Raw genomic sequence first — 22,922 nt, 5'->3', positions numbered from 1 at the left:
AAAAAAAATCAATAGTTTTGTATAGTGACTATTCACAGCCAAGTTAGCACACCACCACACTGAGTTACAAATACATCATCAAAAAATCTGAAGATTTGCTTGGGGTATCCCAGTGCTGTTAAGACTGCCTCTGTTGGAGCAGCTTATCCTTTTTGTGGTAAGTCTGCTGGCTGATGAACCTGACAAAGTATTTCAAATGCCTGTAGTACATGATCTGGTCACTAGTGTTGATTGCATTGCCAAATGAGAGCTATATCTGGCTGGTACATTTTATACCTTTTATTAAGTATTTTTAGTTTGCTGATTGATGTGTAGACTGATTTCCCATTCCTTATCATTTCATTGTTCAGTGACTAAAAAAAAAAAAGGTTTTACCATTTTGCACAATGATGTGTTTAGCTTCTGTAATCTGACCATACGGTGCAAGGTCTGTTGTGCAGTGAGGACTAGAGTAGGTACCTTTAAAAAGTGCCACCAATAGCTCTTGAAGAGCCCTTGCTGATACTCTGGACCATATCCGAGACTGCCCCTTTATCTGGGAGGGTTGTGGCTGGGAGGCACCTGCCCTCACGCTGTATTAGTATGTAAACCAACACCCTGCAGCCAGCAAGGAGACAGTAATGTGAACCATCCCTATACAGACTAAGGCTTTTCTTTACAATTGAGCAGACTTATTTTTTAGCATTTCCCTACTTTATTAAGTATTAGTGGGATACTTTATTAACACATGAGGCACATGTCAACAGGTAACAGAAGTAATTGCTGCTGTAGAGGGTACACTTTCACGCTCAAACAGCCCCTCAAGTAAGCAGTAGAGGCTGTATTTCCCTCTGTTGCAGTGCTGCAGTCCTGCCTAGCTCAGTAGAATAGCAACAGATCTTCATTTTGTTGGGTGTTTTAAAGAAACAAAAATTTGCTTTATTATGGTACTTGCCTGATACTCCTTAGTCACATTTCACATGTCACAGAGCAGTACTGTTTGTCTCCTACTGCTAAATAAAGTAGTTTATGAAAATCTATCCATAGCTGGAATGAAAAGAGAACTGAAAGTAGGCAGCAGTATTGTTTACAACATCACCAGTTCTCATGCAAATGTTACAAAAGTGTTTCTACTGCAATCTTCAGTCCTCAGTACTGTTTGCAGCCATATGTTTAATTAGGTATAACTGCAGAAAGAAAACAGGCTTATTACCATCCTTGCCTTCCCGAGAGCCCGTACTGTGTTTCAGACCAACCAGATATGGGCCTTAGAAAGCTTCGTCTGAACCATTTTGACTCTTCAGAGGGCTTATAACATCCTGATACTTGCACACGTGTGTCAGTATGAGCCATTTTAGACAAAATGTCAATGTACAGAAGTAGCCTGTTCAGTAGTTCTAGTGAAGCGTCTGGCATTTAAAATCAAACAAGGGATCATGCTGGAATTTCTGTTGCACTTATCCTACACAGCGCAGCAAACACCATTCTTAAAGTTACATTTTACATCAGTTAAGTGTTGTGATTGCTTTTTGAACATCTCAGTGCACATGTAAAAATCATATGATTAAAAAAAAATAAGTCTAAATGAAGCACCAGCTTCTGAGTCCATCAGTTTTTTCTGCGAGTCTCAAAGTTGCGTTTCCTGCTGCAGTTGTTCAGCATCTTTTTTTGAGTTAGATAAAGGTTTGTGAACATGCCATCTCGATTGTCATCCTCCTGATAAAAGCAAGGGCTCAATGGATAGTAATATGTTCCGTTCTTCCCATTCTACACTGCACTTAGAGAAAAAGCAGGAGGAAATGTGCTAGTGAAAGGGATGAGAGATTAACATCCTTTTATGGGAAACAGTCTCTGGGAAGACTGCAGTAGTAGCTAGCGAGCCATTAGTGCTACACTCACCAGCATCAACCTAAATATCTGGGTGGCTCAGGTAAGTCCACATAATACAATAGAATATTAATGATTCCTGCATTACAAGTTAATTATAAAAATAAAAAAAAATTACAAAAGATCTTGCATATAACAGTACATAAACACCATGTCAAAGACAGCTGAATAAAAGGGTAAAACATTTTGCCAGTCTAGGCTTTTCAGACTCTGGGTATTTGTACCACTTCTCTCTCAACACCAATTTCACCTTACATGATGTGGAAAACAGCACGGAGGAGAAGTACCTGTAACACACTGACAGTATTAAATGCTATGTGGGAAGTCTTATTGGCAGAAAAGAGGTAAAACTTTTCTGCGCTGCAGCATCAAGCTTCTACTGGACACCCCTCTGGACAGGCATGAGGTATTCATGTTCTTGGTCATGTTGAAACATCATCTCCAGTCTTCAAAGGCAGGTGTTAAAAATCTGCTGTCGTTCAGCATTTCATCTTGGCTTAACATCGTCTGAAAAAGCAAGATGTGAACGAGTAAGCATGTTCAGTTAGAGGCCTATAGTTAAAGAAATCCAGCTGTAGTGAGGTCAGATTCACAACAGAGGGAGTTAGAGCCACATCAAATTAAAAGGAATTTCTTGAATGCAGCTTTAAATTTTTGTTTGAGAAAATTCTCGCAGCCATTTTTTTTGTGTGTGGTATGTGAGTCAGTTTTGTTTTTTAAATTAGCTGCTATGGAATCAGGAGTTACTATAGTGATTATTTTGTTGTTGTTTTCCATGGAGTTTTAGCTCTTGTAAATTTTCAAGTCTGTACCTCTTTGCTACACTTTGTTGTGACTGAGGTATTTGATGGCAGTTACTTGCAAAATCTTTGAAGAGTTGTTTGCTTTTAAGGGGATGAATATCTGTTACTGGGTCAAAGAGATAGAGTTTGTAAAAACTTAAAATATCTACATGTATTTTAATTTCTAGTGTGATTTTTTCACTCTGAATGCACAACCAGGCTACAAAGAGGTATTTAACAAGAACAGTGACCCACTTAACTACCACTGACAATGACCAGCTTTCACCAGATTCTAGCAGAATATGTTTGTGACTTTAAAACAAGAGTGAAATTGGTACATACCGTAAGGTGGCTTATGCCTTGAGAAAGAGCCCCTATCTGCATTACTGTTCCTTCTGAAGGTTCCATCTGTAAAAGCAGACAGTATGTGCCATTTTATTCACTCTACATGCACCTCTGGGAGGTATCTGTGCCTGGACAACTCAAGTTGTGGTACACTTAAGAGCGCAGATTTCTCCACGTTAACAAAAATGCTTCCATGCTATAAGGAATGTGAAAAAGCATTTAATGATAGGGAGAGTGAATCCTGATTGATTCCATGAAATTTGAGCTGTAATTCACACAAGAAAAGAAAAAGCTTCACTGATACTATCAGTGATGGGCAGTATTTTCCAGACAGTGTAACTTACTATACTTCTGGTAGTCTTCCGTAGGCAAGCAGGAAGAGTCCTTCATGATACAGTCCTACCTGTTCTTATATAAAAAGGTTATCACTTCTAGGGCGCTGAGATTTCACTGCATAACCGCATGCACAGAAGTTATGCTTAATTGAAAGACCATGCTCCTAGAGAACAATCCCTTATTTCTGATACTCATGAACAACTGCATAGTGTAAGCTGTTGGCTCAGTTAATGCATTCACTTACAACTTTTAATTGTGCAAGTGGACATCCATACTAAATACTAGTCAGGATTTGTTTGTGTCCCTGCTTACGAACAGTACTTTATTTTGCTAAGGTGTTCATTTAAAAAGACAGTGGTTAGATAATGAACACAAATGAGGTGTTAGATGCAGTAAACCATGCAAATGAAAAAACAAACACTTTCACAGTTAGTCTTTTCAATTTTGGGACCATTCTCTTATTAGACTAAAAATGTTTTATCTCACTTAAGGTCACTGGGGATAGGAAAGTTTACCCCAGCTGCCTCTGTCTTGGTCTTATGTGTTGCCAAAGTTCACACAAGCCTCAGGAGCTCCATTTTTCAGGGTTTACGTCCCTTTACACAACAGCAAAGTTGAATAAAATTTGATGGGCTTTAGTCTTCATCATTTGTCTGTATGACGACTGACAAGTTTCATTCACAAGTTCACTACTACATAACACAAGTGAATTATTTAAGTATTGGTTTATTAATCATCTTGTTCATTACTGATGCACTGTTTTCACATATATTGTCTAAGCATAACTACTCCCCACTGTACATAATGAAAGAAAAATTCAGTTGGATTCTTTGATTTAATGTCTTTAAAAAATATACAATCCAGTTGTATGTTAATATATAACTTGATGGCTTTGTACAAATTAGTCCAAATAAATTTATTACGTTAAAAACCACCCATAGAAATAATGAAAAAAGTAGTGTGCCATACTCAGATTATGAAAGCTAGAAGTACAAAAGTATTGTGTTTATGGTAACCTCCACCTTAAATGTCAAAATACATCAATCTTCTTAGTGTAAAGGTGTTATATTCCTGAAAAAGGGCTTGAAGATGGATGAGTTTATGATGATGCCGATTAAAAAAATGAACTTGACATTCTTAGTATAGAACTCTTTCCAGTGTCCACAGCCAAGACTTTCTCAATGAGTTCATGCGGATGTAACAAATACTTTGTTATACGCTAACATTTGGTTATTTGCAAGCTTTGGAATGCATGGAAAGGATGAGATGAGAATGGCATCAGTCTGTCTGTCCCACCTGGTCCAGTTCCCTGTCAGTGAATGGACTCAGTCCTTTGTGTCCACCGTAGTTTTTCTGCATACCATTTGTAGCAGCTGCGTTTGTATCCATAGGACAAATGTAGTCTGTTGATTCATCAAACTTCTTTTTTCTTAAGTTTCCAAAATGTGAAAATCCAAGTTTCTTTGGCTGAAATAAGAAGATGACATGTTTTAAGTAAGAAAAGTATGGTTGTCCTCTAAACATTAAAAATTCTCTCCTTTTTGGTTTACTGCTATACCCTGGTCCTTAAAGTACATAGATTCTGAACTAAATAAATTGAATTGTTTTCAAACTGGGAGTTACAGTTGATTTTAAATACATGTAGATAGTGTCGCTTCTTAGAAAAGACAGAAAGGGTTGCACGCTTATTTCAGAAGCCAATTTAAGAAGATACAAATTAAATGCTTTGGTCTCTAGAATTAAGGAAAATGTAACACTCCTTGTAGAATGGACCTCTCCCTGCCCCTGTCTGTTATTTTCTTTATAAGACAGAGGAGGAGAAGTCTGAAATTCTGAAAGATCCCCTTTTTGAAAGCCGTGCATACCCGAACTTTGGCGGTGGTGGTCAGAGGTGTGTATGCTGTTGACTCTGTTATTTCTCTTTTTTCTTGTTGTGCCTCTGGTCCAATTAATACGTTAAAATTGGTTGTTAGGTGGCGTCGCAGTAGAGTCTTCTGAGGTGGAATATTCAGCAGCATTGCCAGTGTGTCACCATTGAAGCGAGGTTCAAGAATCTATAAAAACATGGCAGAATATTTATTTTTTTATATATAGTTAAATTTTTGCAATAGTAAACTATTACAGTGCTTATCAGAGGGATTTCTCATTCTTACTAAGCTATCTGCGTGAGACCTTTTATAACTCACAACATGATACTCTCTAGGATTTGAATGGGAAATACCTGAAAGTAGTTACTAAGAAATGTAGACTGTGAACAGGCAAATATGTATTTATATTTATCATAAAATCTTACATGATTGGATTGAAGAAATTTGGTTTCAGAATTTTCTGCTATATTTAAGAGTATAAATTTACTTAATTGTACCACAGTTTTTTCTATTTCATTTTTGCTAAAAATTTGATGGCAAAAAATCATGGCATTTCAGAACTCTGATTTTACTAAGCTGTGAATAGCTCTGAGTGTTTTGAATTTAAAAAATGTCATTCTTGATTGCTGGCAATACTGCTGTGAGTTCAGGACAGGTATTTACTGTGGCCCAGAATACTATTAAAACCATTCAAAGAAACAGTCAATGATACCTTATCAATAAGTAACTTTCCTATGGTACAGTTTGGGGTTTTTAAAAATGTACTGCTGTTAAATAGCCATGCACAGCACAGCTTTAATTAGAAAAGATATTTTAGCAGTTCCTTTTTTATTTTAGTTTTTCTTTGTAAAATAAAGATGCATGGATCAGATACAGATGTTCTTTAGAAGGTCTGATCATGCTGTCATATTATAAATTTATTTGTTTCCTCCTGCTTGGCAAACACCAGATAAAGGATGCTTTGTATTAAAGCCTCTCAATTTTTATTGGATATGTAGTAAAAGGTTAAGAAGAATTCTTACAATCAGGCCACCATGCACTCCGCTCCCTCGAAGGTTTGGTGCGTATTCTGCCAGATCAACTGATCTGAGCCATTCCATCACTCTGTGGTTGGACCACTGAACCACTTCAGAAGGCGAAATGCTATTCTGTTGAAGTAACCAGAAAAGATGATGACAATATAGCCTGCATTGTCACAGCCTGTATCCTCGGTTCATATAAAAACATTGCTCCTCCTCAAAAAAGGAGTATTTTTTTCCCCAATTCTAAGGTATTGTTTCTATTTCAGGTCTCTTTCAGACATCCTCTGACAAGATAGCAGGCATAATCTAATGAGATGAGACCACATGTATTGTATCAAGTAGTGTAACAACAGAGATTACAGATGCTGGGTGTAAAAAATGTCAGCATTTTGAGAATAGAGTAATTGTCAGGCCTTAATACTAAAAGAATAAGCTATGCTAACCAGGTAAGGCAAAAACCTTATAGTCTTTGAGAGTTAAAAACTAGGACAGGCAAAGAAAAAAACATTCAAATTATTCCCTCAGAAGTTGAATTAACTTCTTTAAACAAAACAAATACTTTCTAATTATTCACTAATTAACTTCTCATGGAAGTGCATGAGATTCAACGAGTAAGTGGTTCAAGCACTACTTATTGAGTAGATTTTTATGACTGGTGAGTACATGTTACATTCCAGAGCTGGAAGGCATTGTAGCTACTGCTTTAGCCATAGTTCCGCAGTAGCAGTGATTGAGGTATCATTGTACACTGCAAACTTTCTATCCCTTTTGGCTGGAATCAGATAATTAGTGCTTGTTTAATTTAATTTACTTAAACATTCTTTTACCTCCTCAACCGGTCTCCTGCGTAGACAGTGGGGGTTAAAACTGTTGACATGCAGCACATGAATGGCACATTTAATACTCAGATGATGCAGCTGACTGGTGACTTTCAGGAAAAGAAGGTCATTCTGTAAAGGAGACAGCCTTTTAGGTGGCACAGAATACATACCAAAACAGGTACTTTCCCCAAGAAGAAAGATTTTAAGCTTACTATGTAGCTTTATGTAAACCATAGTAACTATGGTTTAGGTAAAATAAAAGTTTGTATTTTAGGGAGTGGTTTTTTTAGGGTAGCGGTCTTGGGTGATTTTTTTTTTTGTTTGTGGGGTTTTGTTTTGTTTTTTTTAAACATTGCACCACAGCAAGACCTGGCTAAAAAATGAAGGAGAGCTTGTAGCCTATTAGTAAAAGTCCTTCTGTGGGTAGGATGACTGCAGCTAGCAACACACACCTAACCATGGAGCAGTAGGGACGATGCTCCTGTAACATAGGGTCCTTAAGCAGTGTAGACAAGGCTGTACTTTTGCTAACAGCTAAAATAGGCATTTTTTTAATAGCACAGTTAACAAAAATGAATGTTTAATTATCTAAACCTGTGCAGGGAAACTGTAAGAAAACACAGTGGCTGCGTGTAGTGCATGGTTTGCTGCTTATGTGGACAGAGCTGTACAGATTATTGGATTTCCTCCTTATCTTTAGTTTACTGAATATTGTTGCCAACATGATATAGAGAACAGTACACTCCAGAAGCTGCATGTACAATAGGTCATTTTGCCTTTAATCGTGCATGATACTGAAAGAGACTTTGCAGAAGTTAGCTATATCATATCCTATGACTCATTTTATGTACCTCAGGAATAGTGACCATGCACTTAGACAATATAAATGAGTTACTACTGGCACTATTTCTGTCTTGTAAAAAAATTCTTTAACTGCTCACATTCCAAGGAAAACTGTAAAATTATTTGCTTGTTTTGAAGTTAAATTTGGTTAAACTGAGGAAAAAGGACTTTCGCTTACCACAGTTAAGTACTGCAACATTCTCCCATCAACTCTGGATTCATGAAACTGGTCTTTGTACTGAGGTAAACCAATATCATCAAGCCATCCTGCAGATACAAGAACAGTGCTGTACCCAAATCCAGATCACTGAGTTTAAAGCCCTTCTCCCCTTCTTGTGTGGGCTGGCTGCTTCTGAGACATTCTCAGGTAGCTTGTTCTGCCTGTTCACCTTTCCAAAGGACAGCCTCTTACCAGAAGCCTAAGAGCAATTCCCACTAAACTGGGACAGCTTTGTCCACAATACTCATGTGATATTTTACGTACAGTGTGTGACTGAGCACCTGCCTTCTGCAGCATAATGTAGCTCTTGCTGGATTGAGCCCCCCACCCTGCCCCTGACATTGACTTTCCTGCAACTTGAATAGCAGAGTTCCCCATGGAAGATCATATTGTGTAGCTGTATATGTGGATGTGAAGAACAATACAAAAATACTCATTCTGCTATGTTGAAACTTTGTGCTTTTAAAATGATGTTTGGTAACTGCTTAAACAAACAAGTATCAGGCAGCCTAGCAGTATGGGTGGGAGAAATTCCTTTCCAAACAATTCCATGACAGTTCACTTACGTGTCACCCAGATATGATCAAGCTGTGCAGACTTCTCATCTTGTTTTGCATTTATTGATTTAATGGCCAAAACTAATTTCTTCCTGTGCAGTGGATGCTTTATTCCCATTTCCTGTAACAATAACCATTAGCTAATAGTTTGCCTTGCCTCTGGCTCTTTTCATCTCATTAGGTATCTACAGAAATGCATACTACATATTGCAGAAAGGTAGAATTGCCAGTTGTTTGAAGGGCCCTGGTTGTGCAAAATCAACATGCGTGGTTGCCTGAGATAAAATTACAGATTATTACCTTCTCCATGTCCTGAGGTGTTGCAGTTAACAATGTATGGCCTGAAGTCACCCACTGCCGTGCAAAAATCACGTACTGACCGAGGCCAAAGTCCTCAAGCCAGTTACAAACTCTTTCAGTGCTCCACTGAGCAAATGGAGCATTGTGGTCACTGTAAAGTACAAGAAATGGTTGAAAAATCGTAAAAGGAAAGAATTGTGGTTATTATCAGAAAGCTCATCGTGTGCCAGAGGCAGTACTACAGCGTATGTACCAGTGTGCTTTGTTCTGCGCAGTAATAAAAGCCAATAGCCATTCTTGCAGTACATGCCGTGTACTGGCATCCTGTTAATTTGGCTGCCCAGCCTCAACTTTTGAACAGTTGGGAGGGGAGAGCAGGGTGTGAATAAGAATTTCCCATTTTCTGTTTTAAGAGTAAAAAGGGAATTGCTGAATCCTCATAACTTTTCAGATACTCCCACAGGAGCTGATGATAAATTTTCTTCTTTAACAAGGTGAAATTTTTGACACTTCAACAGCCAGTGCTGCAGTTTAAGGAGTGCAGACAGGCGAGCTACTTGGTATACAGTTTCTACCAGAGAAATTCTTTCCAGTTGCTGTGGAATTTCACACACAGTGAACTGTGTTGGGAAAAACGTATTTCTCAAGAGGAGGGTTTGGCTGTTTGGCACATCTAACAATACTGCCTCATATGCTGTGCAAGGTAAAGAAGGAACCATTACCTTTTCTGGCCTTTGGTTTCCTTTGATCTGGATAACCGAGGTCCAGCTGTTGCACGGAGACCACCTCTCCGAAACTCCGCCAAACCCAGGTCGTCTGCAGGGAAGTTACCTGACTGCGTTCTTCTTATTCTTTCAAGACAAGAGTGCCAAGATACTATTAGCTTGCAGCAGAGAACATTTGTTTTATATGGAAATTATGACAACTAGGAGCTGTATTAATCTTGCTGTAAACCACAAACATCTAATTGAAGTGGTAGCTGAAGAAGTGCTGGGCAAATACTGTCTAGACCTAACTCTGAGGAAACAAAGCAGCTCTGCAGAGCAGACATAGCCCTTCAACCCCAGTAATAACCCGCTCTGGAGGCCAGACTCATAAATGTCTGCTGTCCTGAAGCAGATAAAGCAAACACAATAAAACTCAGTCCCCCTGCTTTTTGTTTCTTCTGTTTTCTCTCATTTTGTACTGGATGGCTTCTGTAATGAACAACTTGCTATCATATAGTTTTCCACAACTAATGAAACTGTTTGCATTCTAAAATATTAGCATTATAATAAGACAGCAGAGTGTATTATTTCTTCCAATAGCATGATGCTGTGAACGCTACCATCTGTTTTTCTACACCCATGTGTATGGACACACCTGTACAATCACGGAGCTGCTTTGTCTCCTTTGCCTGAATTTTACTGTATTCTTGCTGTAAATATTGTAGCTTTTACTGAGAACTGGATTCATTCTCAGATGAAATACTCTGACAGGAAACTAAATAACAACAACAACAACAACATCAATAACAATAATATCATCTTACTTTCCCCAGATTTTCCTGATCCCTTTTGGACTCTTTCTGTTTTCTGGAGACAATGGAGATTGTGGACCTGAATCCGTTCCCAAAGAAAGAGGTGAAAGGTCATCTGAGACTATGGTACCATCCGCATTCTCCGTTTCTCCTGGGTTAAGAACAGTAATAGTGACATTTTATACTAATTATTGGCAAAGTTGTTATTTGGGAGACATAATAAAAAAGTAAAGATATCTATAAAATTGTTCTTTTATTAAAAAGAACATGCTCAGAAGGTGAAAAAAATAGGAGCTGTACATTTGATACAAAAAGGAAAATAATAAAACATTGGGTAAAATAGCACTGCTATTTCAATCACTTGTATTAAATACATTATTTTAATTAACTCAAGGTCTTCAGACTCTTGCCTTCCCTATTCTTAATACCAAAACTCCTCCATAAAAATCAGTGGGAATTATTCTGTTGACTTCAATGAGAACAGAATGAAACAAGGAATAAGTATCTTAAAAAAATCCCATCCAAATGCCATACAGCAAAAGATGTTAACTTCATTTCAGTATTGCACTTAAGGAATTCAGTCTGGATGGCCCACTTGGTATTAGTATTTCATAGAGAAGAGAAAAGGAAGGAAAAAGGAAAAAGGAAAAAGGAAAAAAATAAGCAGCAAAATTCATGTTAAAGTTGCATCTTGTCTGGATACAGTACCTAGCACTGGTGCACTGACACTCCTGATGCGGTCTTCAGTCATCCCAAGAAGCAGAAAGCCAGATGAAGAAGCAAAGAAGATATAAAACACCAGCAAAATAAAAGTTACAGAAGAGCAAAGTAGTAAGCTAAGCATTAAAAGCAGAAACAAAAAGAAAAGAAGCAGTTATGCTTGACATGAAAATGAATATGCATTGGTGTGCACAAGGCTCAAGAATTCTGTACAGGTCATCTTAAATGGATGGGGATGATCATTTATCTGTTGTGAGGTTTTTTTTAACTATACTCAGACAATTTTAACACATCAAGCATATACTACAGAGCTCCATAAAGCCTGCAGGGTATCTGAAATGAAGCAATGTCCAAGATTACATCAAATTCCTCTAAAATACAGAACTGGAGATGTAATGAGTTTACTGCACATGCATGAAACAAACCAACCTGCATAAAAATTCTGTTAATTCAGTGTATTTAAGGAGTCATGGCTTGTTTCTAGAAAAAGAACATTTTCCTTCACAAGATCACCCATCCTTGGATAATCCTGCAGTTAAAGACATAATAGCATGGCTCATGCATGGCCTACAATGTTGCAATCACAGAAACACTCTTAAATAAAACCAAAACAACCCACAACTTACTGAAATCCTGAAACTATAGCGGCCTAATAGCTTTTAGGACTGTGAGGCCTAACAAAAACTAACACCCCCACTCCCACCCCTCAACTTTTAAAGTGTAGGAACACTTCACAATTGTAAGGGATACTCTTCTGCCTGAGCAGCCAAGGTCTTCAGTCCTTGGTAAATAATTGGTTCTGTGCCTCACTGCAATACTTTTTGTCAATAAATCCATGCTTAAGATGTCAGTAAAAAGAAATTAATACAGGCTTCCACACATGGCTGTGGTTGTGTAATAACAATACAGTTGTATCTTCAAAATCCCATGTGTTTTCTCCACCTAGGAGGTTAATTTTTTACTTGTGGGTCCCCAAAAGCTACAGCAACCAACAGTGCTGATAGTAGGATTTTTTCCCAGAAATGTGTGTATTAGTGCTAGTTAAATCGTAAAGTATCACACACTAAAATGCAGTGGGATGGCAAGGGATGGGTTTGTTTTAGTAATCCAGTGTGCATTTTTAGAAGTAGTGATGTACTCAGCTGTGCATTTTTGTTTGCTTGCTTGTTTTTTTTAAGACAACAGATCAGCAAGCTTAAGGGAGCACTGGAATTGTGTCTGTCTGAAAAAAAATACTGCTTATTCATCTTGTCAGTATGTTTGCATCTCTAAAATTTCCAGTTTTTAGTTACAGATTTGTTGGCTTTCAGAATGCTCTCCCCACAGTCTCCAAAACAGTGTCTCTTCATCACTTACACTATCAGTGATGCCAGCAGATTGTATCATCAAGTGCAACAGAAAAGAACACTCTAATTTAAAACCATCCTTTACTCTACAGTGAGCTAATGTGAAATATTTCTGGTACATCATTAAAAAGAGAAGTAGAACTTTAACTGAATCACATCATAGTCCATCGTTCTGGCATAGCAGATTACATACCACGTTATGTCCTACTCCCTCAAGACAGCTTGCTTTTTTCCCTTCTACATGACCCTTTCAGAGAGGTGTGGATACATACTCAGGCTCAGGATGCCGTTGTCCTCGTTGTCAGTAACGCTGCACCCATCTGGCAAATTATATGTTGCCTGCTCTCCATTCTGTAAGGGTCGAGGCAGCTTTCCTGGCAAGGTTTGATACTTGCTGCCTTTCACAAGTGGCTTACTCTGTTGTTTGGTTTTATTTTTTAAAGAGGGAAAAATAAATAAATAATACAAATCAAATAACTCATAGCATTTGCAATCCAGTACACAGTATTTTAAGAGCTGAGAAAAAGTATAAGAAGTCCATTGTTCAAAATTACATCACACCCCCTCTATGTTCCTTCTTACAGATAATTCAATTTAAATCCAGTGGTCAGCTGGCACAGTTTTCTAGCTAAGACACAGCCTTCTCTCCCCTCATATGCCCCTTTTACTTCAGCCAGACTGTACATTCCATTAGAATATAACACAAAGTTAATATTATGTGATTTTGTCATAATAATCTTTCTAGGTGTCTCCCTTTCCTCTAGGACCCTGGTGCTGTATAATTTGTTCCTTCCAAGGTCAACTTTCATAGTGCCAGAAATGCATTTAATGACTTCTCAGACCATTTGCTCTTAGTTTTTCCCCCCTATATTTCAGCAGACTATGTTTCTGCCTCACAATTCTATCTTGCTGGAATTTAAGTAAAAAATATTTACGTAACTCATATTTGGTCAAACATATTTGCCCACCACCATTAGTGACAGTAAAAGAATCAACAACGAAGTTAGGCTACAAAAATTTCATTTTTATAAGGATTAAAATCTCTTTGTATAGATAACATTACAAATGTGGGGTTTAAAAAAAAAATTATAGCTAAATACTTAATTGCCAATTCTATTAAAGTACCTAAGCACAAGGTAGACTTTTGGTATATGCTCGGAAAAAAAGCATAGACTGAGCTATATTTTAGGGGAAGTCTGAGCAGCTGCTGACTCTACAGTTTTTTTCCATGTCAGGCTGGCACAGAGTCTAATGTATGCCTGCCTGCAAGTATGGTACACGTACAGTGTCACTAGCATCGGTGAGATTACTTATGCTGAAAGAACCTGCCTCCAGCAACAGAGCCAAGAGGTGGTCCTCAAAGTCTCAGTACATTGTACTGAAAGGGAACATGTAGGGTTTGCTAAAAACAGAATCTCTCTTAATTGAATTGGATTCAATTTTTCAGTGATCGACTACTTGGGAATCTTGTTTCCTGTACAGGGGTAGATTACAACCTGCATATAAATCTGTTAACAAGATATTTTCCAGAACATGTTTCACAGAGGTACTTGTCTACCACAGTTTTGGAAATGGCATGCTGAAACTTCTTCAATACTGAATCCCAAAGAAAAGATGAAGGAGCTCTGGGCAAAAACGTACATCCCACAGCTGTCAAAAGTATAGGAACACAGAGGCTTTTCCAGAGAAGCAATGAACCTGCAACTCCTATTGGCATCAGTGGGAGAAGTGTACTTTCAGTGTGTGTTTTGGAAGAAGCTCACATTGGTAAATGTTTCAGTATCAGAAAGGAGGGTATGTATGAAAATTTTGTACTGAAAATAAGCAAAACATTTAACATACAGAGACATATAGTATGCTCCTATTGAGTACTCCCATTCTAACAAAATGGTTTTAAAACATTTAAAACATTGTGAGAGAATGATACATGAAATATTTAATGAAAGAACCAGTGGTTTATCTGTTCTTATTTCAAGAGATCTTTCTGATACTGTAACTGCAGCCCAGATTCCTCAGCTCTTCAACCCGTGTTCCTGTTTTGGCAACCTGAGGAGTACATCCTGACTTGTACAAAAATTAGATGAGTAGAGAAATTGCTTGTTACATTGTCATTGTATTTTCTGAAATTGATTGAGGCTTCTAACCTCACACAAAAGCTTTTAGAGAAAAAAAGATTCCCCCCTTAAATCCTTACCCCTGTTCTCAGAGTTTGTCAGTACTTGAACTATGCAAACATTTTAAAAAGAAAATTAATATGAAATGAAAACAGAGCCATACCATCACAGCACAACAGATAAATGTTAAGAGAGTTCACAGTTAATATACCTCTTGTTCTACAACAGGCTGTACTGGTTTTCCGCCTACATACTACGGAGTTGCAGGGAGGGTAATTTCAAAGTTTTATGGAAAAAAGCAACAGACAAATGTTAGTATAAACATACATACACAGAACATCAATTGTAGTCTTTTTACTATAGTGATGCTACTTAACGCATTGACAGTATATTACAAGGTCTGTTATCTCTTCATTTCAAGAAAACATTTAATATTAAATGTGTTTGTTCAAAACACTGTACAAAATTTGGACACTGTTTAAGTTCTGTTGTGATCAAAGGAATTTTTTAAGCTAGGAAAGTAGCAGTTGTTTAACAGTTAAAACAATATGAAAATGACTGACATAAAAAAAAAGAACATACACAATAATGTATGTATCCAGCTGTGATAAAAATGAAGTGATAAAATTACCAGCACATCTAGGTCAGAAACACCAATGTGTTTTATTTTACTATTATTATTGGTGGATATAATTGGAGTTTTGTGCAAAGTAGAATAGCTCCAGCAAACTGTGCCACTAGCACAGGTTCTCTTGAACTGGATGAAAGAACCAAAGTTTTATCATGCTGAGTCAGCAAAACAAGTCTTCTTGGCCTTAGTTTTGGTTGTAACTATTTCACATTTAGCTACTCAGGGAGTAGCACAGGGAGCCTACGATTAAATCTTTCCCTAAGCAGCCTCATGCCTAAATTAGGGCATACAGTTTGAATGCCTTGCTGAACATGGGTCTGGCTTGCTACAATTCTCTCAATCTTGGTAGTTTCTTGTTCCTCTATGGACTGATTGAACAGATAAAGCAGATTTCCAGCCTAAACGTGTAGGTACAGCCTTATCATATCAGACCAAAGAGGCAAATTAAGTTTCTGAGTTTAAGACAGGAAAAAATTAAAAGTTATGAAAAGAAAACAGACCTTCATAAATTTCACATGGAATCAAAGGTTAGTTCCGAACTGATTTGTCATCTGTATGCCCACAGTCAAATGAGTGTAACACAAATTTCAAACAGAAAATTTGAATTACTGGAACAATTATATTACTAGTTTTAAATGGCATAACTGAGTGTGGATAATCTAGTAATAAGCATAATTTGAGTACAGAAAGTGTCTCAAAGTGTTACAGTCTCATAAAGCATGATTACAAGTGCAGAAAAATGTCAGTGTACATAATGACAAAAAAAGCCTCTGGGCCATAATGTAATGAGACTGCAAATTGGAAAGTCTTTATTCTGCAATGGAATTAAGCCTTTGGATTAATAACAGTGCTCCTGTTATTTTAACTAAGGCAGCATCGCTACCTTCTTCAGTAATGCCATTTGTATCAGAAGTCTGAGTTAGGGAGTAACACCCATGTTTACGGGCAAACATTCAAAAAAGAATACAATATGAAAATACTCATTCCCAATATTTAATTACTTTCTAGATTTGCTGCCTTAACATTTTTAGTGATTTGGAAGTCAAAATTATTTAAAAAAGACTTAAATATAAGACAAATAATACTGCAGTTCAACAAAATGACTCCTTATTAACATTATTTGTTGTATGTCTCTTAAATACTTCTCTTTCAGGTGAAAAGCTGAATTTGAGGATGTGTACATATGGATATGTCAGCTAGTTTGTATATTCTAAGCTTGGCAAAGGATAAAAAAAGAACCTTTTTTATCATTAGGGTTCTTTTCCCCCACATACATTGTTAGTGGTGGTTAGGGTTACTACATGTGAAACAAAAAGATTATTTATACTTGATCTTTATCTTTTAGTCATGATATTGAACACCAGAAATTGTGATTACAAATAAACCAACCTTTTCCAGGGATTCACTCTGCAAGTCTTCTAAGCTACTTGACTTTTTTTTCTGTGGAACCCTTGAAATCATGACAGACAAAAAAGCAACAGTTAATGCAACACAGTATGTTTGCATACGCCACAGCTGTATCATATGACAGCTGTATGTATCGCATAATGCCTGCGTATAACAGATAATACAGAATTAGGAGATTCGTTTCTTCTGTTATATTTTTAGCCTAAAACTCATAGTATTGGGAACTGCAGTAGATGAAGTCAGAAACAGAAAGAACACATCCTTTGATCGACAATGAAAAGCAACAAGGTGCAACATGCAGTTCTAAATCTTATACCTATAGGTTACTTTTTAGAAGCTCTTAACAAGCTAAAATAGACAGTAATAACTCTGTGAACAGTGTGCAATATCAAAGGATTTTTAAAATGGAAAAAGGCAGAATTATTAAAATTCTGTCTGTATGTTACACATTTCAATTAAAGTTACTCATTCTTACCTATTTATGATTTCCAAAGATTCTTCTTGTGGGGAGCTTAAATTAGTTGAAGATATTGGAATACTTCCACTTTAAATCAGAAAAAAATATAATGTTTTAAGTACTACAATACATAGATCTTCTGATATATAAAAGTGCTAATTTATTCCTGTAATTCAAACCTTATACAACTAAGTGTTGCAAACTCCCATGGCAAACGCTGCTTTCACAACCACCCAAAAGTTCTTGCAAAGCCAAGACAAGATCCCAATGGTTAAACAGATTCAATAATACAGGCTTAGGACGATCCACATGAAAAATAAGAAACAAAGGTCTTGCCTGATTTCCATAGCTTTGTGTGGCACTGGAGAGAGCATAGCTGGTGACAATTCTTCTGAAGAGGCCTATGTAAAACATAAGAGTTGCAAGCCTGTAATTCTGGTGCCCGATTCTGAATCTACCATGCCCATACCAAGAGGTACAAACATTCAGTCAGGGTCAAACCCTCCTCTATATTACTTTAGCTACTACAGAAAAAAACAAAACAAAGAAATCATATATACTGCAGAACTTGTTTCTAAAACATCTTTACTAAGTACCTCTGTTTTAAATAATTCTCCTTGAGGATTACTCAAAAGATTCCACTTCCTTAAAGTTGTCTCAAGTTCCTCTTCACTGCCACCAGAGACAGAAGAGCCTGCAAGCATTAAAGATTAGAAGTAGAAGGGGAGGGAAACAGGCCAATAAAAATAACATTTAGAACCGTATCAGACAGTCTAAACACTTCAGTTTCCAAGTTACCCCTCTGTCTTCATCTGATGCATGTAGTTTACCAGCCTCTCTGCTCCCCACCCCTCCTCTGGACTCTTGACTTGCAAGCAAGATGATTTATATTAGAGCGAAACGTTTACCACTTCCAGTTACATGCTGTGCTCTGCTGCGAGTGGCTGAGCTACTTATGAGGCAGCTTCTGAACCACACTAATTCATAGCTTGGTGTCCTGTGGCAAGCTCAAGCTGGTACCATTTTCTTACAGAGTATTGCTTCATAGGTAGCACACATGTTTGACATCATCCATATCATAGTGCAGTGCCCCATGCTCAGTTCAAGGATGAACATGGTAAACACACTCCAGGTTTTTCTGGATATCCCAGATTTAAACAAATACTGAAATACTCCAAATTCATTAAGTAGGATTTTTATTCCTAAATTGTCAAAACTACAATACTAAATCAGGGTCTGAATATTTAGTGCTCAGCAAACTTTCAGAGTATTTTGGGTAAGAAATTTTTCCTGGAGATCTCCTGTGCATAGGGTTGCAAACAGGATATGGAGGGGCTGCTACGCCATGATAGAGAAATTTAGACTGACCTTTAAGCACATTAATAATCACTAATTTATGTGACGGGGTTAGCAGCTCCAGGCAGTTGTGAAGAAACAACAAATCTTATGGTTGAGCCTTGTCACTATTAGAAGAGAGATCACTTGAATACTCATTAGACATGAGCTTGGTTATCATGCTGTTCAGCTACAAAGACTGCCAACAAACCTGATACAGACCAGTGGCCCCTCAGGATATGAAGTGAAACTCACACTATGGTTGGTGGTACACAGCCCTTCAGTTAGCACAAATTACTAAAACCAAAAGAGCTACCTCTTGTTGAGTTCAGGATAGCACCTTTACATTTTACTCAACTGTCACTGGCTGTTTCAAGCAGCTGCCCTACTTAAACTCAAAATAGGTTTTGTTTTTTCAAATTGACTCTGCACCATAGGTAGTACATACGTCATCATTTGCCAACAGGATTTGTAGCAGAAATAAGAAATGCTTCCAATATATTGTGTCAAGTAATTATTTGAAATGGTTATCAGAGATAGAGGATTCCAACCCATTGATTCTACCAAAAGTTTCTAAGCAGAGATTACAGTTCAAAGGGTTAAAACACACCTCTAGAAGTAAAAAAAAATAAACAACTGAGGGAAATATTTCTTGGCAACATAAACATAAGACTCCCACAAATGCATGTAAGGTAACAAGCTCATTCAGGCTGTGATAATATTGTAGCCATCCCAGTATGCACGTCAGCGTGGAAATCTCAATATACACTGTAGTTCCTACATGGGTTTTGGGGTTGGTTTTTGTTTTATTACGCTGAGCATCACTGTTTCTTTTGTATTTACACTGTACTGAATGTCTATACTAGCATACATTAACATCATCATACTCTCTGCAGTACGAACTCAATAACTCAGAGCATCATGGCTTGCTTCTTGCTCATGCACACAAGTGTCCTCCAAAAACAATGTCCCACAAGGGAATGGTGCATTTAATTCTGTACAACTGGGATGTGGCCAAGGAGAGTGGAACTGCAGGGATTACTGTTGAGAGCACCCACCCTCAGAGTAACAGTGGTGTAGCTGTCTTGGAAGTTAGCATTATCATGCCTCCAAAAGCTACAATCACACATTTGGATATCCTTAGGGAAGACTTTCAAGTGAGAGACTTTTTAATTTTTTTTTAAAATGAAGGTTCAGAGAGAGATTTACCTGACGCTTGTTCCCTATTCTTGTGTGTTAAATACAGGTTTCCATTCTGCCGTACAAGACCTGAAAATATTGTTTGTTAATGTGATGATGTATGTTGAACAAAACTGTCCTTTCAGAAGGTTAAGTTTCAGATATTAAGTTTAGTACTGAAAACTAAGGTGGCAACTTAAAATGAGACTGTCCTAAAACCCACTCCACTTCCAGCAGCACAACTGAGAAATCAGACAAAGACTTTTCCCCGGATTTTGAAGTTAAATATACAATATTATGTGCAAAGCAACCATAGGTTTTCAGTCGTTCTCTCCAAATCAGAACTTGCCCAGTCAGGATTTTTCTTAGTGGAAGGGAAAGGCAACAGAACTTATTATATTAATTGCAAATCCACTCAGCAAAAATAAAAAAAGTCCTCCTAACAGTATCAAATTGCACCTGAGATCAGCTTCCCTTTTACGAGTACCGTATAAAAACATGACATAAAAGGAAACACTGTGTCACTGACATTAGCTGGCTGGCTGGCAGCTGACCATCACTGTATGAAAAATGAATATAAGATGTATTTAATTAATTAATGTTCATCATCCACTCAGGTCTCCTGATATAATTTTACACTGTAAAAACCAGTTTTTCATAACATAATGGTCACAGGAAACACCATACAAACTTAATACCTATCTGTATATTTTATTCCTCTCCTATGGATGAATTAATTTAAATAAAAATGAAAGTAAATTTAATTTTGAATAATTGATTCTTGAGAGGGATATAATGCAATTTAATAAGAATACTGTAAACTTATGCCTTTAGTTAATTTGAATGGACTTTCCTAACTGACCCTATGTCAACAAATTCTCTGTCTGCACAGATGTCCTGCTGGTTGCTCCCTCCTTTCCACCCTTGTTGCTGTAATTCCTTTTGGTCTGGCCTCTACAACCCATGTACAACTGAGGGGATGGCAACCAGCAGCAGTGAAAAAGGGAGTATGACACTTTGGTCATGAAGGACACATGTCATAGGCCTACACTGTGGAAAAGACTTACAGGAGTCCCATCAGCAAGGAGGGATGGGACTGCATGAAGTAGCGGGTAAAACCATGGTCCCAGCTGTCCACTTGGCCATCACTACATGGATGCAGGAGTTCTGCAACCAAAGCTCCTGCCCCACTGCAGCATATAGCCAAGTGCTTCAAGGAGAGCAGTTGCTGACTTCAGGTTGCCTTGGCACATCATAAGGGGGTAAACTGCAGTGCTTCAGACACCCAACTGATGAGCAGTTCACACGGCTGTACAACCAGAGCAGTAATGTCATTACTCATCCTTTCTTATCAGTCCAAATCCTTAATATAGCACCAAAATCAGGCTCAAAGGAAGGATTTACTATTAACTGATGTTGAACAAATTTTAGGTTATAACTTCTGCAGTCAAGCATAAGATTAAGTCACAGAAGTCTTGCTGAAAAGTAACGTAGTAACTAAACCTCCAGACAGTCTGACCCTATATTTTTTTGTACTGCCTACAGCACAGCAAACAAAAAGGGAATCTCCACAAACTACAGGCAATAACACACAAGCTTTGTCAAGACATACTGTGGCGCTCTCTCTATCTGAAAGGCCGTGTACCTACTCTCGTAGCACTCCAACATGATACAAATATATGCATAATGAAACATGTATTACTATACACATATATTTAAGAGGACAACAAGTAGCAGTTGTAGTACATGCAGTTTTTAAAAGACCTGATATCAGGAAATTATTCACGAGGCATTTTACCGTGAGCTGCAATAATTATTTCTTTGACTCTTCTGTACTGGCTTAGCAATAGTGTTAATTCCTCTATTCGACGGTCCTGTGAAAAGCATTAAATGAAATATTTATATAAATCCTGCACTTTTAACCTGTAGAAACGCTGTATTACGCATTCATTTCTGTGATTTTGACCGTATCCTTTTCCAGAAAGCGGGATCAAGTCCTACTCACTTGCCTTGTAAAGAACATTTCTCGGGTTTTATTTGCCATTGTACATAATATCTGCTGGACAGTGTGAAATTATGGATATAAGGGAACCAGAGGAGTTTGACATTACTAGTAAAATAGTTGTTTACAGAAGCATAATTTGGAAATCTGCTTTCACTTCTAAGAGTAAAGGGAATATTCTGGAGTTGAACCTCAGCTGCCTGAAGTGGGCAGTGTTTGGTTTTTGCCAGCATTGTACCAGTAATTGTAAAGTAAATCATGTTTGTTTTGTATAGTTTAACAATCTTGCTAGGATATAGTCTGCATTCCACATCTACACTTACTCCTGTTTTGAACACACCTTTTTGAACTTAAGCAGTCAAACCTGCACAGAACTGAAGACATGAGGTCTCGTGAATGATGGATTACCCCACTCCACTCTTTCTCCAATACCTAAACACTTTCCTGCTATTTATGGAAAGTATCTTGATTCAGGGAGTGCCTTTTGCACAGACACAACATAGTGATGTGTAGCAATCATTATTTAATTGTCTGGATCTGTCATTTCTCTCATTTCTATATACAATATTAAGTCCCCAACTATAATGAATTCTCACTATCAGTCACTAAGTCTGCAGTCCTGCAATTTGCACTCTTAATCTGTTCTGTTTCTTTGACCCTAGTTCTGAACCATTCCTGTGTGATAACGTTGCCCAGTGCTGTGACTACAGAGCGCTGAATACAAATCCAAGCAAGGAATAAAGAATTGGTTTCCACAAGCAGGTGTCAGGAAAGCCGCAGAAGCAGAAAAGTGGAAAAAACCCCACAACTTCCAGGGAATTCGGCAAGTACTGAAGTGATTAGCTGATACTGAGCTGCTGCACTGCCAAAGCTAGGTCAGTGCCAGAAGCATTTCAATTAAAATCTGCTCCAGTGCACATGTGCTACATTACAGGCACAGCAGGTATCAGCTGAGTTGTAGCAATAACTGCACAGAAACCAGTAGGTTCTTCTCCATAGCAAAGAACTGAGACTGACATACCCAGGGCTTTTAAAAAAGAAATATGTGCACCACTTACTAGCAATGCAGTTGAGCACTTTCTCTCCTAAATTACATAATGAATATTTAGATCTATCCCAAAAGCTATTTAGAGCTATTTTCCCCTCAGGAAGAATATTTTATTTTGCAATATTATTAAAGGTAACAGCTCTACATTAAACATACAATAAGCTGTGGGTCAGCCATCAGTCCGCTAGTTTAAACACTACTGTT

General features: G+C 37.6%; 1 protein-coding gene across 1 annotated transcript in view; it reads right to left on the bottom strand.

Moving 5' to 3' along the window:
* Positions 1 to 2,301: 2,301 nt before the first annotated feature.
* The window catches only part of PPFIBP2 (PTPRF interacting protein, binding protein 2 (liprin beta 2)), an 84,774-nt gene continuing 64,153 nt past the window's right edge, over positions 2,302 to 22,922 (bottom strand). Inside the window, exons 10-27 of the mRNA XM_010180605.1 lie at positions 21,467 to 21,542; positions 17,751 to 17,848; positions 17,491 to 17,555; positions 17,173 to 17,241; positions 16,680 to 16,740; positions 12,818 to 12,962; positions 11,188 to 11,220; positions 10,492 to 10,630; positions 9,683 to 9,811; positions 8,961 to 9,111; positions 8,670 to 8,781; positions 8,062 to 8,150; positions 7,047 to 7,169; positions 6,220 to 6,345; positions 5,195 to 5,383; positions 4,626 to 4,796; positions 2,991 to 3,056; positions 2,302 to 2,373 (exon numbers count right to left, since the gene is read on the bottom strand). Of these exons, the coding sequence (XP_010178907.1) occupies positions 2,302 to 2,373; positions 2,991 to 3,056; positions 4,626 to 4,796; positions 5,195 to 5,383; positions 6,220 to 6,345; positions 7,047 to 7,169; positions 8,062 to 8,150; positions 8,670 to 8,781; positions 8,961 to 9,111; positions 9,683 to 9,811; positions 10,492 to 10,630; positions 11,188 to 11,220; positions 12,818 to 12,962; positions 16,680 to 16,740; positions 17,173 to 17,241; positions 17,491 to 17,555; positions 17,751 to 17,848; positions 21,467 to 21,542 (1,914 nt within the window). The remainder of the gene's footprint in view (positions 2,374 to 2,990; positions 3,057 to 4,625; positions 4,797 to 5,194; positions 5,384 to 6,219; positions 6,346 to 7,046; positions 7,170 to 8,061; positions 8,151 to 8,669; positions 8,782 to 8,960; positions 9,112 to 9,682; positions 9,812 to 10,491; positions 10,631 to 11,187; positions 11,221 to 12,817; positions 12,963 to 16,679; positions 16,741 to 17,172; positions 17,242 to 17,490; positions 17,556 to 17,750; positions 17,849 to 21,466; positions 21,543 to 22,922) is intronic.

The sequence above is a fragment of the Mesitornis unicolor genome, unplaced genomic scaffold (genome assembly GCF_000695765.1).
Source record: "Mesitornis unicolor isolate BGI_N332 unplaced genomic scaffold, ASM69576v1 scaffold28523, whole genome shotgun sequence".
Lineage (NCBI taxonomy): Eukaryota > Metazoa > Chordata > Aves > Mesitornithiformes > Mesitornithidae > Mesitornis > Mesitornis unicolor.
The sequence above is the reverse complement of the archived record's forward strand: the minus strand, read 5'-3'. Positions and strand labels throughout refer to the sequence as shown.